Source organism: Mytilus californianus, unplaced genomic scaffold, assembly GCF_021869535.1.
Source record: "Mytilus californianus isolate M0D057914Y unplaced genomic scaffold, xbMytCali1.0.p SCAF_19, whole genome shotgun sequence".
Taxonomy (NCBI): domain Eukaryota; kingdom Metazoa; phylum Mollusca; class Bivalvia; order Mytilida; family Mytilidae; genus Mytilus; species Mytilus californianus.
This window is the reverse complement of record NW_026262667.1, coordinates 5,581,521-5,595,750: the sequence shown is the minus strand read 5'-3', so window position 1 is coordinate 5,595,750 and position 14,230 is coordinate 5,581,521. Positions and strand designations below refer to the sequence as shown.

The following is a 14,230-nucleotide window of genomic DNA, read 5'->3' as shown; positions in this document are numbered from 1 at the left end:
ACAAAATAAGTTTAATCACGTGATCAAAGTCTTCACAATAGAAAAGTCATAGTCGGTCAAAATGGCGAAGAAAAAAGAAAGACTGAAACCCTCTGCCTTAAGTTTGTTTATATATGTATTCGTGCCTACAAGTGTTGTAACATTATCCATCATATCAGACCCGAGGATTGCTTCTAAAGTAGAATACACATCTGGTAAGTCAGTATAACTATTGGTTGATATAACTTTGTGGTTTGTTTCCATGGAAAATATTATGCTTTAAGGTTCATCATAACCTTTTAGCAAATATATGGTCGTATTTACAACACAAATTTCACTCCGAGTACAGACAAACCTGTGCATCTGGACAAATTTTAGAGCATGGCTGGACCTAGCCGTATAAAATTTAAATGCATTTAAAGTTTCAGAATATTAAAAACTTAACTGGATTTCGCTATTCATTTTTTTCATTCCTGCAGAAGGTGCCAAAATAAACTAAGTTGGGAAAGAGGTTTGAGAAGCTCCCCTCATATAATAAATTTGTGAGTTATATTAATTTAAATGGACAATAGATATCTGCAAACAATAGGTCATTTAAACTGTGTAGCTGAGTGGACCGTACTCGAGGACCGTATCAAATGAAACTCAAGTGTTTGTTTATTTGCTATCTTCTGCAGATTGGAAAAAAATGCACTTCAAAATCCAGGCAAGTTTTTAATTTTCTATAACTTTTATATATCTAGGTCCAGTCATGCCTTAAAACTTTCCTAGATGCATCGGTTTGTCTGTACTCAAGAGTAGATTTTGTTGTGTACATGGTGTAAAAACGGTCATATTTTTCAATTCCTTTCGGTTAAGAAATCACTTCATTCGCATGGAAAATAGTATGCTTTAAGAAATCACTTCATTCGTAAATATGAGACAGGTGCCATTCAAAGATATCAACTGCAATGAATTGTTTATTTTGCTTTTGATTTTTATTAACTAGGAGACACAAGGATTTTGAATCATTGATACACTACAGTATAGGCATATATCATGCTGTATATTCTCGTAGTTTATTTTAATATTAAGAAATGTGTGTTTATTTGCCATCAATATTTCATTTGTTTCTTGATTTCAGACTTTTTAAACTTGCTTCTGTTAAAGAAAAAAATCACGTCACTGACTTTTAATCAGGAGAACTAAGGATTTGTGTATTACCGTATAGAAATCCTTGACAAACGTGACAAATTTACAGTTTGTTTTTTATATTCCTTGCAAACGATGGATCGATTTCTATGAAAGATAATTATTGATAATGTTATGAAGATTATTAATAACACGTCTTGGTTATTAATCTAAGTCATAAAGATACATGAATGTTTTATTGTGCTGCTTGTTTTATACATGTTACTGACGTCTACCCAACATCTTTTGTTGAAAATGCCAAAAAAATATTTTAAATACACACACTGTGTTCTATAATGGGTAATTTTTCCAAAGAGAGCACAGGTTGCTGTATTTTAAATATTTATTACAAATAGCTGCATAAATTTTAGATACCCTCCCTACCTTTTGAAATTGATTACATCCCTGTTGAAATAAGATCCATGAACTCATTAATTTTGTTAAGAAAAGATACTGCATACTGTTAAATTCTTCAGTCATTCATGAAGTTAACATGATATTTCTTTTCTTTAACAGATTGTATTGATGACTTGGGTACGACCAGAGCTCATAACGATGTATGGGAGACAACTGGTGGATGTGATAGAAACAGGTGCTGGCATGGTACACTCAAGAACTATTTAATCAAACACAGGTAACAACAAAAGATTCATAGATTCAAATTTGTGAAATATTATTATATCTTTTAAAATAAATGATTTGAATTTTAACCATTTATTTAACTTAAATTGTTTTTAAATGTAAGAACAAACGTATCAGTACTCAGAGAACTCAGTTTTTTTCTGTAAATTTGTACATCTAATAAGTTAATATATCATTCACATACTAAAGTAACATGGTTTCTACAATGTAAGATGAAGACCCAATATCATAAACCAAAATGAAAAATTCACCTAGTAAGAGAAAAGAGTTTCGATAATCAAAAGTATCGAATAATTATAATTATTAAAGTTACAAAATCAACTCATATAATTGAATTAAAGAGAAAAATCAGTAAAATTAATTATATAATGGGGTAACTGTTCAACTAACTTTCTTGTTTGATTACCAGATTTATTGTAGCAACAATAGCACTAATAAAAACTTCAGTTAATCTATAGCTGTCCAAATATGGTTGATTACATTAGTTTTATCTGCTTATTTTCGCAAACAGTGGTTGCCTTTAATGACTTTCATCCTAATTCAGGTGTAAAGACACATTTTACAAAAAGCTACTAAGTCACCCATATTATTTTAACAATGAGCTCAGCAACACGGTATTGACATAAAACGCCAAAAATTCACAACATGTAAACTTAACTACATCTTTTCTTCAAAATCCACCAAACTATATGGGGAATTTCGATGAAGCTGTAAGACAGGCTGAAAAATCACTTACAAGTTGTAAAGCCTAATTATAAAGTAATTCCTTACCACCAAATCCGTAAGTGTGCTATTGCATGTGTATATGAATTTAAGTATTGAAGTGTGCAGTCACCATTATTGAATTATCATCTTCATTTTAATTCTTAATTGTGATTTAATTCCATTAATGCACTTATGTTCAATAATTTAAGTTCTGTTTCATGCAAAGTTATTCTATTACAGTTGTACAGAGATAACAGATAGTTATAATCCTGACAGCCCTAATTGCCTACCTGTAGCAAATACTACCCTGTCATTTCCTGGATGTTGTCCCGTACTGTCATGTGCTACAGCCAGTCCAGTCACAACTATCTCACCCACAGGTAAGTTTGTCCCATTATATGTTATCATGTATTACAGCCAGTCCAGTCACAACTATCTCACCCACAGGTAAGTTTGTCCCATTATATGTTATCATGTATTACAGTCAGTCCAGTCACAACTATCTCACCCACAGGTAAGTTTGTCCCATTATATGTTATCATGTATTACAGTCAGTCCAGTCACAACTATCTCACCCACAGGTAAGTTTGTCCCATTATATGTTATCATGTATTACAGCCAGTCCAGTCACAACTATCTCACCCACAGGTAAGTTTGTCCCATTATATGTTATCATGTATTACAGTCAGTCCAGTCACAACTATCTCACCCACAGGTAAGGTTGTCCCATTATATGTTATCATGTATTACAGTCAGTCCAGTCACAACTATCTCACCCACAGGTAAGTTTGTCCCATTATATGTTATCATGTATTACAGTCAGTCCAGTCACAACTATCTCACCCACATGTTAGTTTGTCCCATTATATGTTATCATGTATTACAGTCAGTCCAGTCACAACTATCTCACCCACAGGTAAGTTTGTCCCATTATATGTTATCGTGTATTACAGCCAGTCCAGTCACAACTATCTCACCCACAGGTAAGTTTGTCCCATTATATGTTATCATGTATTACAGTCAGTCCAGTCACAACTATCTCACCCACAGGTAAGGTTGTCCCATTATATGTTATCATGTATTACAGTCAGTCCAGTCACAACTATCTCACCCACAGGTAAGTTTGTCCCATTATATGTTATCATGTATTACAGTCAGTCCAGTCACAACTATCTCACCCACAGGTAAGTTTGTCCCATTATATGTTATCATGTATTACAGTCAGTCCAGTCACAACTATCTCACCCACAGGTAAGTTTGTCCCATTATATGTTATCATGTATTACAGCCAGTCCAGTCACAACTATCTCACCCACAGGTAAGTTTGTCCCATTATATGTTATCATGTATTACAGTCAGTCCAGTCACAACTATCTCACCCACAGGTAAGGTTGTCCCATTATATGTTATCATGTATTACAGTCAGTCCAGTCACAACTATCTCACCCACAGGTAAGTTTGTCCCATTATATGTTATCATGTATTACAGCCAGTCCAGTCACAACTATCTCACCCACAGGTAAGTTTGTCCCATTATATGTTATCATGTATTACAGCCAGTCCAGTCACAACTATCTCACCCACAGGTAAGGTTGTCCCATTATATGTTATCATGTATTACAGTCAGTCCAGTCACAACTATCTCACCCACAGGTAAGTTTGTCCCATTATATGTTATCATGTATTACAGCCAGTCCAGTCACAACTATCTCACCCACAGGTAAGTTTGTCCCATTATATGTTATCATGTATTACAGCCAGTCCAGTCACAACTATCTCACCCACATGTTAGTTTGTCCCATTATATGTTATCATGTATTACAGTCAGTCCAGTCACAACTATCTCACCCACAGGTAAGTTTGTCCCATTATATGTTATCATGTATTACAGCCAGTCCAGTCACAACTATCTCACCCACATGTTAGTTTGTCCCATTATATGTTATCATGTATTACAGTCAGTCCAGTCACAACTATCTCACCCACAGGTAAGGTTGTCCCAATATACGTTTTCATGTGCTAGAGTCAGTCTTCACCACTATCTCACCTACAGGTAAGTTTGTCCTTTAATATTTTATGTGCTAAACCCAGTCCAGTCACAACTACCTCACCCACAGGTAAGTTTGTCCCATTATATGCTTTCATGTGCTACAGTTAGTCCATCAACACCCACAGATAGGTTTTTCCTATGATATGTTGTGGTGAGATCTATCTAGTCCATTGACAGCAATATTATTACCAATATTGTTTGAATCATTGTTTTCTATAACTGGTCCACTGACAGAAGAATTTATATAAAAGTGTTTACTGATATACTAATTATTTGTATGTGCCTATGAAGAAGTAAATACACATGCTATGTCTGATAATGGTGGATGCTTAATGACCAGTGGCAAATATTACATGCATATTAAGTTTGAAAACTGAAGTTTGACTTAAGACCTTCTGAACTAAAGTCAAGATGGTTCAAGTTTTAGGTAGCTGTATAAGTTATAAGCTGTAAACATACATAACCTGTACCAATACATAATGCCACAGATTTTCCTGATACTGTTTACACTTGTATAGAGTGAAAATAGTTCAGCAATGTCAGTACAAAAACATTTTCATTCCCAGACATGGGAACAAAATACAGTGTATAGGAATGATTTCAAGCACACGATACTCTCCTCCAACAGAAGAAGCTTCAAGCAAATGAAGTAAATAAGTAAATCTGGACATTTTTCTTTGAGCTTCTGTAGATGTTTTAGATATTGTTTTGTAACACTTTTTGTTTGTAGCGTGTTATGACAGATCGTCAGCCTTTGCCTGCTCTTTTTGGTACAATATGACTGGTGGTTGTCAGCCTGGTGTGGATACTTACAATGATAGACTGTATAACTATACACTGATAGGATGCAGGCAACTTTGTGGGTAGGTTCATTTTAAATTGAGACAGATTTTCAAAACATTATATTGGATTTGAATTTTTAATTTGGTGTACATAAAATTCCCATTATTTGATCTCAACTTTGTATTAGTATTTTACTATTTTTTAGGGGGTTTTATGTAGGGGCCGTACAACAAAAAAGTGAAATAAACTTCTTTTTTTAGCATTCACCTTTTTTGTTCTCATTCAATGAAATAACAAAAGTAATATATCAAAAAAAAAATACAAAAATAGTACAGAAAAATGCCTTAATCTACAATATTGATCTCTCATTGATATATACTACACATCTCCTTTAATTCATGTTTTATCTTTTATACTTTCAGGCACTGTTGATCATGACAGCCAGACATAATGGCATTCCAATCATCTAGTTAATTATTTTTGTTAATCACTGTGATATCTATATTTATATACATGGGCTGGTCCCATTTTTGTTTTTAAAAATTTTAATGCATTTTGGTACATACATTTAATTTTACACATGCATATATTCCGTCCTTCAGACATTTCAATGATTGTAGCTGATCTGTCCTATATCTGCTTGATATTGGTACATTTTTCAGATAACTAACAAATATATAGACTTTATATTATTGTCAAATACAATGTGGGTGGTTTTTTTTAAAATGATGACCATATTTTTATTTGAATAAAAAAAGAAGGTACAATTTTGAGTACATGTATTTTAATAAAACACTGCTCATTTGGTTGAAAATATATCCTTCTCATGGGTTATATAGTTATATAATGTAAGCTAATTCATTAAAATGATGAGATTACACAAAATCCTGACTTTTTGACCCTTAAATGTTGTGAACTAATATAAAGCACAACCCGTGCTCCAAAGAGATATTCACACCTATGTTGTTTTTTTTTCTAAACACTGGAAAATCTCAATTATGACATCAGATTAATAACATCAGTCAAAGTGTGTCAGTATGCCTTACCTCATAATTACATTTTCTGAAATCTTTTTTTCTGAAGTTTAAAAAAGTGAGACAAATAATAGCATTGTGTTTTATTTTTGGTAAATTTTCAGAGGTAAAATCCCCAAATGTATCTTCTCCTTTTATGTTTGAAAAGTAAAATAACATTCTAGCACTTTTAATTTGATTTACAAAATTAATCATAAGAAACAACTGAAAGTAAGTAATTTCTATCAAAAATTTGGTAGATATATTGTTTTTATAATTTTAAAATAAAAGATTTTATACACCTTCATTACTGGCTTGTCGTTCCTTAGGGAAGGGTTGAGCACTTGCAAACCCATTATGTATGTGCCATGCCAAAATCAGGAGCCTGTATTGAACAAAAACCCACATCACATACATTGTTGTAGCAAGCTATACAAGACCCTGACATGATAAAATGTAAAATGTAAAATTATTCAAACAAGAAAACCAACAGCCTGATTTATTTACAAAACAATAAATGAAAGACAAATATGATAGTTACACTATATATTGTTGACAAATCAGGCATAGTTACTGAGTCAAAACCTGAAATCTTGGGACCAAGAAAACAACATCGTTGCAACAACTTAACATACTGTACATGTGTCATATATTACAGACTTGTCGCTCATTGTAAATGAGGAACAAACTTAACCATTAACAGCGTTATTGTTTTTTTTATTCTTGTCTTATCATTGAAGACCTTATGTTGACCTCTAGATGTCTTTTGGAATTGATGTGTTGTTGGACTGCTGTCTGATTGACTGGTTTGGTTATTAAGTCTTACTTCAGTCAAAACAAATGAAATATGAAAATATGCTATAATTAAACTTTTAGACTGCAACTAATAACTACTATCACAACTTCCATTACACATGTCCCAGGACCCAAGGAAGACAATAAACTGTCCAAGTTATTTTAACACCTGCCAAAACAAACAATCAAAGTGCTTGTTTTGTCAATTTTTAAATAAAACATTGAATTGTATTTTGCTAGGAAAAAAAAAAATTTGAGTTGGAGTTATCTTCTTTTGTTCATGATTGTACATTTGTAGTTGAACCTATTTTTATAACAGATTGATAGACCATGCATTACTTATGTAATTTTTAATAAAAAAAAGTATGGTACCGGTACTTGAAATACACATCATATTGTAACTTAAATATCAAAGTATAACATATCATCAATAAATTGCATGACATTGATTGGCTAAGAACAAAATAATGATCACTTCACTGCACTATTTTGTTTGAACTATCAAAGGTAGTTATCAACCTTGGAAGATATAGATATCAAGTCAGTACCATAGGGTTTTGATTGCATTTCATGCAATCTTTACCCAAAAATGTAAATGCTGCAGCTGTTGATTAGAGTGAATAATGAATCTATTACTCATCTGGCTGGAAAAATGTTTTCCGAAATACAAGGACAGTGTCAGTCAAACAGTAGCTTTTGCTGCCATCATCAATGACTCATTGGGTTGCTGGATAAAAATTTGAAAGGGTCACAACAGAATGATTTTCAACAGTTGTAGACTATATTTGGAAAAGTGCCAAATGCTCTGAAGTTTGTAGTAAAGTAAAGATGATGTTTACAGAGGCATAAGACATGTGATACCTAATGATGACAATAGCTCACTTTAAGTCTTCTTCCAGTTAATGTACCAGCTCCACTAAATTGTGTTGCTATGGACCATTAAAATTCTTAAATGACTAATAAAATATACACATGAAAACAAATGAATATGATAAAACTTTATGATACAATTTTACTCTTTGGCCTTAACCTTCTGTTTGAAATTGTCAGTCTTCATATATCTCAGTTTCTTGGGATTAATTCCATATGCTTTAAGTCTCTCATCAGATAATATAGGAAGTTTCTTCTTCTTCTTCTTTTTCTTTTTCTTCTTTTTTGTTTTAGTTTCACTATTCTTTACATCCTGACTGATTTCCAATGATTTACTGGTCCCTTCTTGAGGTGTATTACTGCTCTCACCTGCATCTGTGTGGTCTGTTGAACCAGTCAACAATTGTTTCTTTTTAATTTTCTTTTCCTTTACTGTGACTTTTTCGTCTGATAAATTAATATCTTCCGCTATGACAGACTGTCCTTCCTTTAAATGTAGTTTCTTTTTCTTCTTCTTAGCATTATTCTGTTGGTCCATTAACTTTCTCTTATTCCCACCTGACAGGTTCTCAGTTGCATTCAAGTTCAATATTTCATTTTTGTCACTCTTAATTACATCACTGACATTTACTGTAGAATCTGACCGCACCTCAGCAACATTGCTATCCCCTTTTTCTTCATTACTTCCCTTGTTCTTTTTCTTTCTTTTATTCTTCTGACTTCCTGCAATCTTTTCTCTTAAATAAAAATAGCAGATATAAGTACTTGACTCCTCCAAGAAAGTAAAACTTGTTTTTTTGCTTGAATTGACGAAGTGTTTACCAGCATGTTTTTTTTTGTTATTTGTATTGTTCAGTTGCTATCTCATTGACATATATTCCACATCTCCATATATGCATAATAGAATATAGCAATGCAATGGACTATATTGAAAATAGATAGGATTTGGGTGGAAATCTCAGGAGAAACTTTGCACAAGGAACATTGATTTTATTGTTCTTATTAAATAAATAGGATTGACAGCTTTCCTCCAGAAGGTCATGGTTTTCTCTAGGCACCTCAGCTTCCCCCAGAATGTCATGGTTTTCTCTAGGCACCTCAGCTTCCGCCAACAATAAAAACTGGCCACCATGATATAGTCATGAAAGTGGTATTAAACACCAAATATCAATCAATCATTGAGCTTTGCCATGATTGTGCTGGAAGGTCTTCAGTGATGGGTTGCAGTGCTCACATATCCTGAGCAAGATCAAGACAGCTTCTTGCAGTGACTTTAGCCATATTCATATTAAAATGCTATATTTGTAATAGAACATATATATGCCACAGTAATCAATAAATTGTATATAACAACTGGCAGTCTTTCTGTATAACTATGGATGTGATTCTATAATTTCTAGAATCAAGATGATATTTCAAAATTCACTATTTAACAGGATGCTATATGTAATTTGTGGGGAGAATACTACTGCCATAAGCTGTTAGAAAAAGGACACTGCTAATCTTGCTTTCCATTCACTTATTAAAGAGATGCTTCAGACAGAAAATAAATGTACCCTCAGATAAAATATATTGCATATAATAAATTTGCTAAGTCAATTTTTTTGTTAAAGCTAATTAAAGAAATCTACCCAGTAATTGAAAAATAGAACAGAAGACCACATCATTTATTGAATGAAAACTGGAGGCAACCCACTCATGCAGATGTAGAAAGACCGATGAGTAGATATCTGTTTTATCGTTTAACTTTTCTCCTTGCATTGAAAGAACTTTCTGCTTTCCATTGAAAAGGGACTATAAGATAATGAGTTTTAACATTGCAAATAGAAATATTAGTTCTGACCTTTTACCTATCTTGTCTTCACATTTCAATTCAAAACACTTCAAATGTTGGTTAGATGTAGTAACATAAAGTCTATAAATATCTCACAAAATATACAAACTTAGTAGGTTGCCTTAGTAACTTCATTTGAACTTTGGGTCCCTCTCCTTATTTTTATATTAGTAACTTACTTGTCACTTTTTTCATGAAGACTTGGTAACATTTTTGCCTTTTTTTCAGTATTCTTTGACTTATGAGAATATATCTTTAAATCATCCATTTCTTCTTCCTCTGTCCTGAAATAAAAGTATTTTTAAGAATGAACTTTATCGTGGATAGTTGTCTCATTGGCAATCACAAGCCAACTATACGGTATGGGTTTTTTTTCAAAGATGAAGGCCTTACGGTTGCCTACAATTATATCCACTTCATTTGATTTCAAGCATTTGTCTCTTTGGCATTCATACCACATCTCCTTATTTTCATGTTTATGTTTTTTTTTCTGAATTTATGACACTGACATGATACACATAAGTCATTTCAACTTTTCTATATCAATTGAAATTAACCAAGACGATGTAAATCTAATACCAAACATAAATTTTGCAGATGGTGAACATTTTCACAATGAACACTGTAAAGTTAGTAAACTTTTGACTTCCGGACCCTAATGATTCAGTAACAAAGACAGCAAAAACAAATGCAATGACTTTTAGAACAATTAGTCTATATATAATGGACAGTATTCATACTCCTTAGAAGAAAAGGTTAAAAGAGTCTTATATAATTCCTCTTGATTGATAACAATAATTCTTTTCTTTGGAAAACTAAACAAATTAAACAATTTGTATGTTAAACGAGTATAGAGTAATGGTATACTGACATAAGAGGTCTCTAAACACAGTAGCTCCAAATGGAACTTTTGTTAGTGGAAGCCATAATAATTATGTGTATCAGCGGGAAAAAATTCTGACAAATAAAAAATATATGGTATATGCCGTATACCGCATCTATATAAATCGGGTGCAACTATTAACCCACCATTCTGCCTTTGAGGAAGGTCTGTAAAGGACCGAAACTGGTCAGGCTATGGATCACCACCAGGCACTGTTAATTATACTTAACCGCCGGATACCGGATCTATATAAATAGGGTGCAACTATTAATCTACCATTCTGACTCTGAGGAAGGTCTGTAAAGGACCGAAACTGGTCAGGCTATGAATCACCACCAGGCACTGTTAATTATACTTATCCGCCGGAAACCAGATCTATATAAATAGGGTGCAACTATTAATCTACCATTCTGCCTCTGAGGAAGGTCTGTAAAGGACCGAAACTGGTCAGGCTATGGATCACCACCAGGCACTGTTAATTATACTTATCCGCCAATACCGGATCTATATAAATAGGGTGCAACTATTAATCTACCATTCTGCCTCTGAGGAAGGTCTGTAAAGGACCGAAACTGGTCAGGCTATGGATCGCCACTAGGCACTGTTAATTATACTTATCTGCTGGATACCGGATCTATATAAATAGGGTGCAACTATTAATCCACCATTCTGCCTCTCGGAAGGTCCCTGAAGGACCGAAACCTGTCAGGCTATGGATCATCACAAGGTGCTGTTAATTATGTGTTTTGGCATATACTATATTTTTTAATATGTATGTTAAAATCTAATTAAGATAACCTTGTTTTTACCTATATTGGCTCATTTTCTTTAGTGAGGCCCATGCATTTAATTCTTTGTCTCTTGCTGTCAAAACCTGCAGAAAAGTTAACAAATGTTTATAACTTGACATAACCAAAATCATTGATAGCAACAAATATCACATCAATGACGATATAAAAAATTGGAATACATCAAACATAAGAGTGGACACACTTAAAAGTCTCACCTGATTTACTGATTATGATTGAATTTTATCAATGATCCTTGAAAATAAGGTCAAGGTCTATTAGATGTACATTTACAACAATTCAATAACTCTAATATAGAGACCTATCACTTGTAGTATCTGTGAAACTGACCTATTCACGAAAACTTAAAGTTTACCAATAAACCATGCAAACAAGATCAAGGTTATTCACCTGAGAAGCAGAACTAAGACCTGTGACATAAAATTTTTTTTGTCATAATGTCAAAATTTCCATAAAAAAATAGATTTACCAAATTATCATCGGAAAATATAGTTATGCATTTCTTCAATTTAAATCAAAACCTTTTTCCGTTTTGTAAATTTTCAGTAAAATCTATTGCAGTAAGAAATGAATACACTTGTCCCCATTGCTTAACTTTATTGAATATATATTTTCTAGATTCCTGTACCTCATCTACTGACAGTCCATAATCATTGGAAAGAACTGTTCTGTATTTAAATCTACATGGTTTGTCATCTATGATGTCTTCATAGTCCAAACTGTAGTAATCATTATAGTACTCCTCAAACGTCTTCTTATCTACAAGTTATAATTTATTGTATTATTGACAAATTTTAAATTGAAGAATTTTCATAATGGGTTTCCCTTTAAAAAAAAATTAACAAAGTTTAGTACATACTGGCAAGGTTATTTTAAATAAGAAGACAAACATGTGATTTCATATAGATTTCATCAAAATATAAAAGAAGGTGGCTTTTGTACTTGCTTCTTTCTAGAAGCGCTTGAAATATAGCTAATTACTGACCAAATTATGAAGAAGACATAGTGTTTTGCCTATTTTGAAAGTTATATTACGATAGTTATTTAAACAATCTTAGATGTAATGTATTCAAACTGTCAAATATGGTAACCTCCCTCTGCACAATATTTTTTGACAAGAGATTAAAAAGCTTTAAGAAAATATCAAATTACTTGGGCATACCGATACTTGGTTTCAATTTTTCATAAACCCCAAATGTTAATTTTTTATTTAAAAAAAAAGTACATTTTAGTTTTATAAATTAAATTGTAAAGATTAGTTTTTTTATAGTATTTGCTGTAACATTTAACTTTTCATTAATCTTTGTAAGTCATACTTGGATCAAACACTGGTTTCTTTTTAGCAAGTGCTTGCTTGAACTTTGACTTTTTCTTCTTTTTACCAGTTTTCTCAACAACTTTTGTTGGGTCATAATCAGCATCCATCTATATCAAAAATAAAATATATCTACTAAGCTCTAAGAAATCATTTTCAAAAATAGATTAATTTTACATAAAAAAGTCAATTACTGTATGTTGAAATAAAAGAATTGTAAACTTTACCTCCACCCCAAAATATAACCCCAAATCAATCAGTGAAATACAAAGATATATCTGTAGCTATTTGTTTCTTAACACTGGTCGCTGATCCATGAAAAAAGGTCAAGGTCAAGTGAGCCCTTATGCTCATCATTTTCATCCAAATTCATACCCATGCTTCCCTATTTATTTATATATGGCAACAATAGTAAACCCAATTAAAAATTATATGGATAAAATAATGAACAAAAAGCACAACACCATTTTATAATTGAAATTTTCCATGACTTTAAAGCAACTAAAATGACATGGTGGAATGATAAAGCTATAACTAGTGTTGATAACTTTCATTTATATATAGAGATGTTGATGTTATGTATGCCTTACAATAAAGTTTGGATCATCCATGTGGGGTTCTGTTTCATCTATGTCTTCTGGCTCTGGTCCAGTCCAGTTGTCCCAGTTCTCTGTCAATCAAAACAGATACACTTTTATATACTATTAGAAAAAAACATGTAAAGACAATTCTAATCAAATAAAATTTTATTTTTTTCTTTGATCATACATGTCTATTCTCCAAATATCAGTGAGAGCTTTTCAATATATTTTCATTAATCTCCCTCTGAAAACTAGCCTCTTGAAAAATCTCCCCTCTTTTACCATAATTTCATTAAAAGATTTTTTTTCTTTCTTTTAAAAATGATCAAATTACAGTCGACTCTACTGAATCCCATAAGGCTTAAGAAATACCACTTCTTCCATAGCTTATTTATCATTGCTAAATCTTCTCCCCAAGGATTAAATCCTTGTTAGTAAAATATTATTACCAGGAATTAAATCTTCATTGTCTTCATCAGCAAACACTGGTTTTATATCCTCTTCTTCTCCTCCATAAAAATCATCATTAAAACAACTCTGCAATTATATGAGACATTTCATTAATTTAAAAATAAACACAAGTTTATCTGCAACTACCATTTTACCTCTAGAATTCAAAAGAGAAAGTTAATTCCTTAATTCTTTCAAAGTTATTTTCCATTGTTGAAAAATGATTACTACAAATCTAAAGTAGGTAAAGCCAAAATACATAATTAACAGTGCCTGGTGATGATTCATAGACTGAGTGGTCATTCTAGTGTGAAAAACAATGTACAATTAACATTGCCTGGTGATGATTCA

At 32.3% G+C, this 14,230-nt stretch overlaps 3 protein-coding genes across 3 annotated transcripts in view; 2 read left to right on the top strand and 1 right to left on the bottom strand.

Moving 5' to 3' along the window:
• Positions 1-14,230, top strand: part of LOC127727144 (uncharacterized) — a 157,952-nt gene that overhangs the window by 116,794 nt on the left and 26,928 nt on the right. The gene's annotated exons all lie outside the window — the stretch shown is intronic.
• LOC127727148 (uncharacterized) lies at positions 21-6,649 on the top strand. Its single transcript, XM_052234595.1, has 5 exons — positions 21-194; positions 1,666-1,783; positions 2,737-2,876; positions 5,277-5,409; positions 5,752-6,649. Exons 1-5 carry the CDS (start codon positions 62-64, stop codon positions 5,759-5,761), a joined length of 534 nt encoding a protein of 177 aa, XP_052090555.1. The 5' UTR covers positions 21-61; the 3' UTR covers positions 5,762-6,649.
• Positions 7,473-14,230, bottom strand: part of LOC127727141 (protein KRI1 homolog) — a 28,046-nt gene continuing 21,288 nt past the window's right edge. Inside the window, exons 12-18 of the mRNA XM_052234579.1 lie at positions 13,879-13,966; positions 13,439-13,518; positions 12,850-12,958; positions 12,162-12,292; positions 11,534-11,598; positions 10,021-10,125; positions 7,473-8,744 (exon numbers count right to left, since the gene is read on the bottom strand). Coding sequence (XP_052090539.1) covers positions 8,150-8,744; positions 10,021-10,125; positions 11,534-11,598; positions 12,162-12,292; positions 12,850-12,958; positions 13,439-13,518; positions 13,879-13,966 — 1,173 coding nt within the window. The 3' untranslated portion in view covers positions 7,473-8,149. The remainder of the gene's footprint in view (positions 8,745-10,020; positions 10,126-11,533; positions 11,599-12,161; positions 12,293-12,849; positions 12,959-13,438; positions 13,519-13,878; positions 13,967-14,230) is intronic.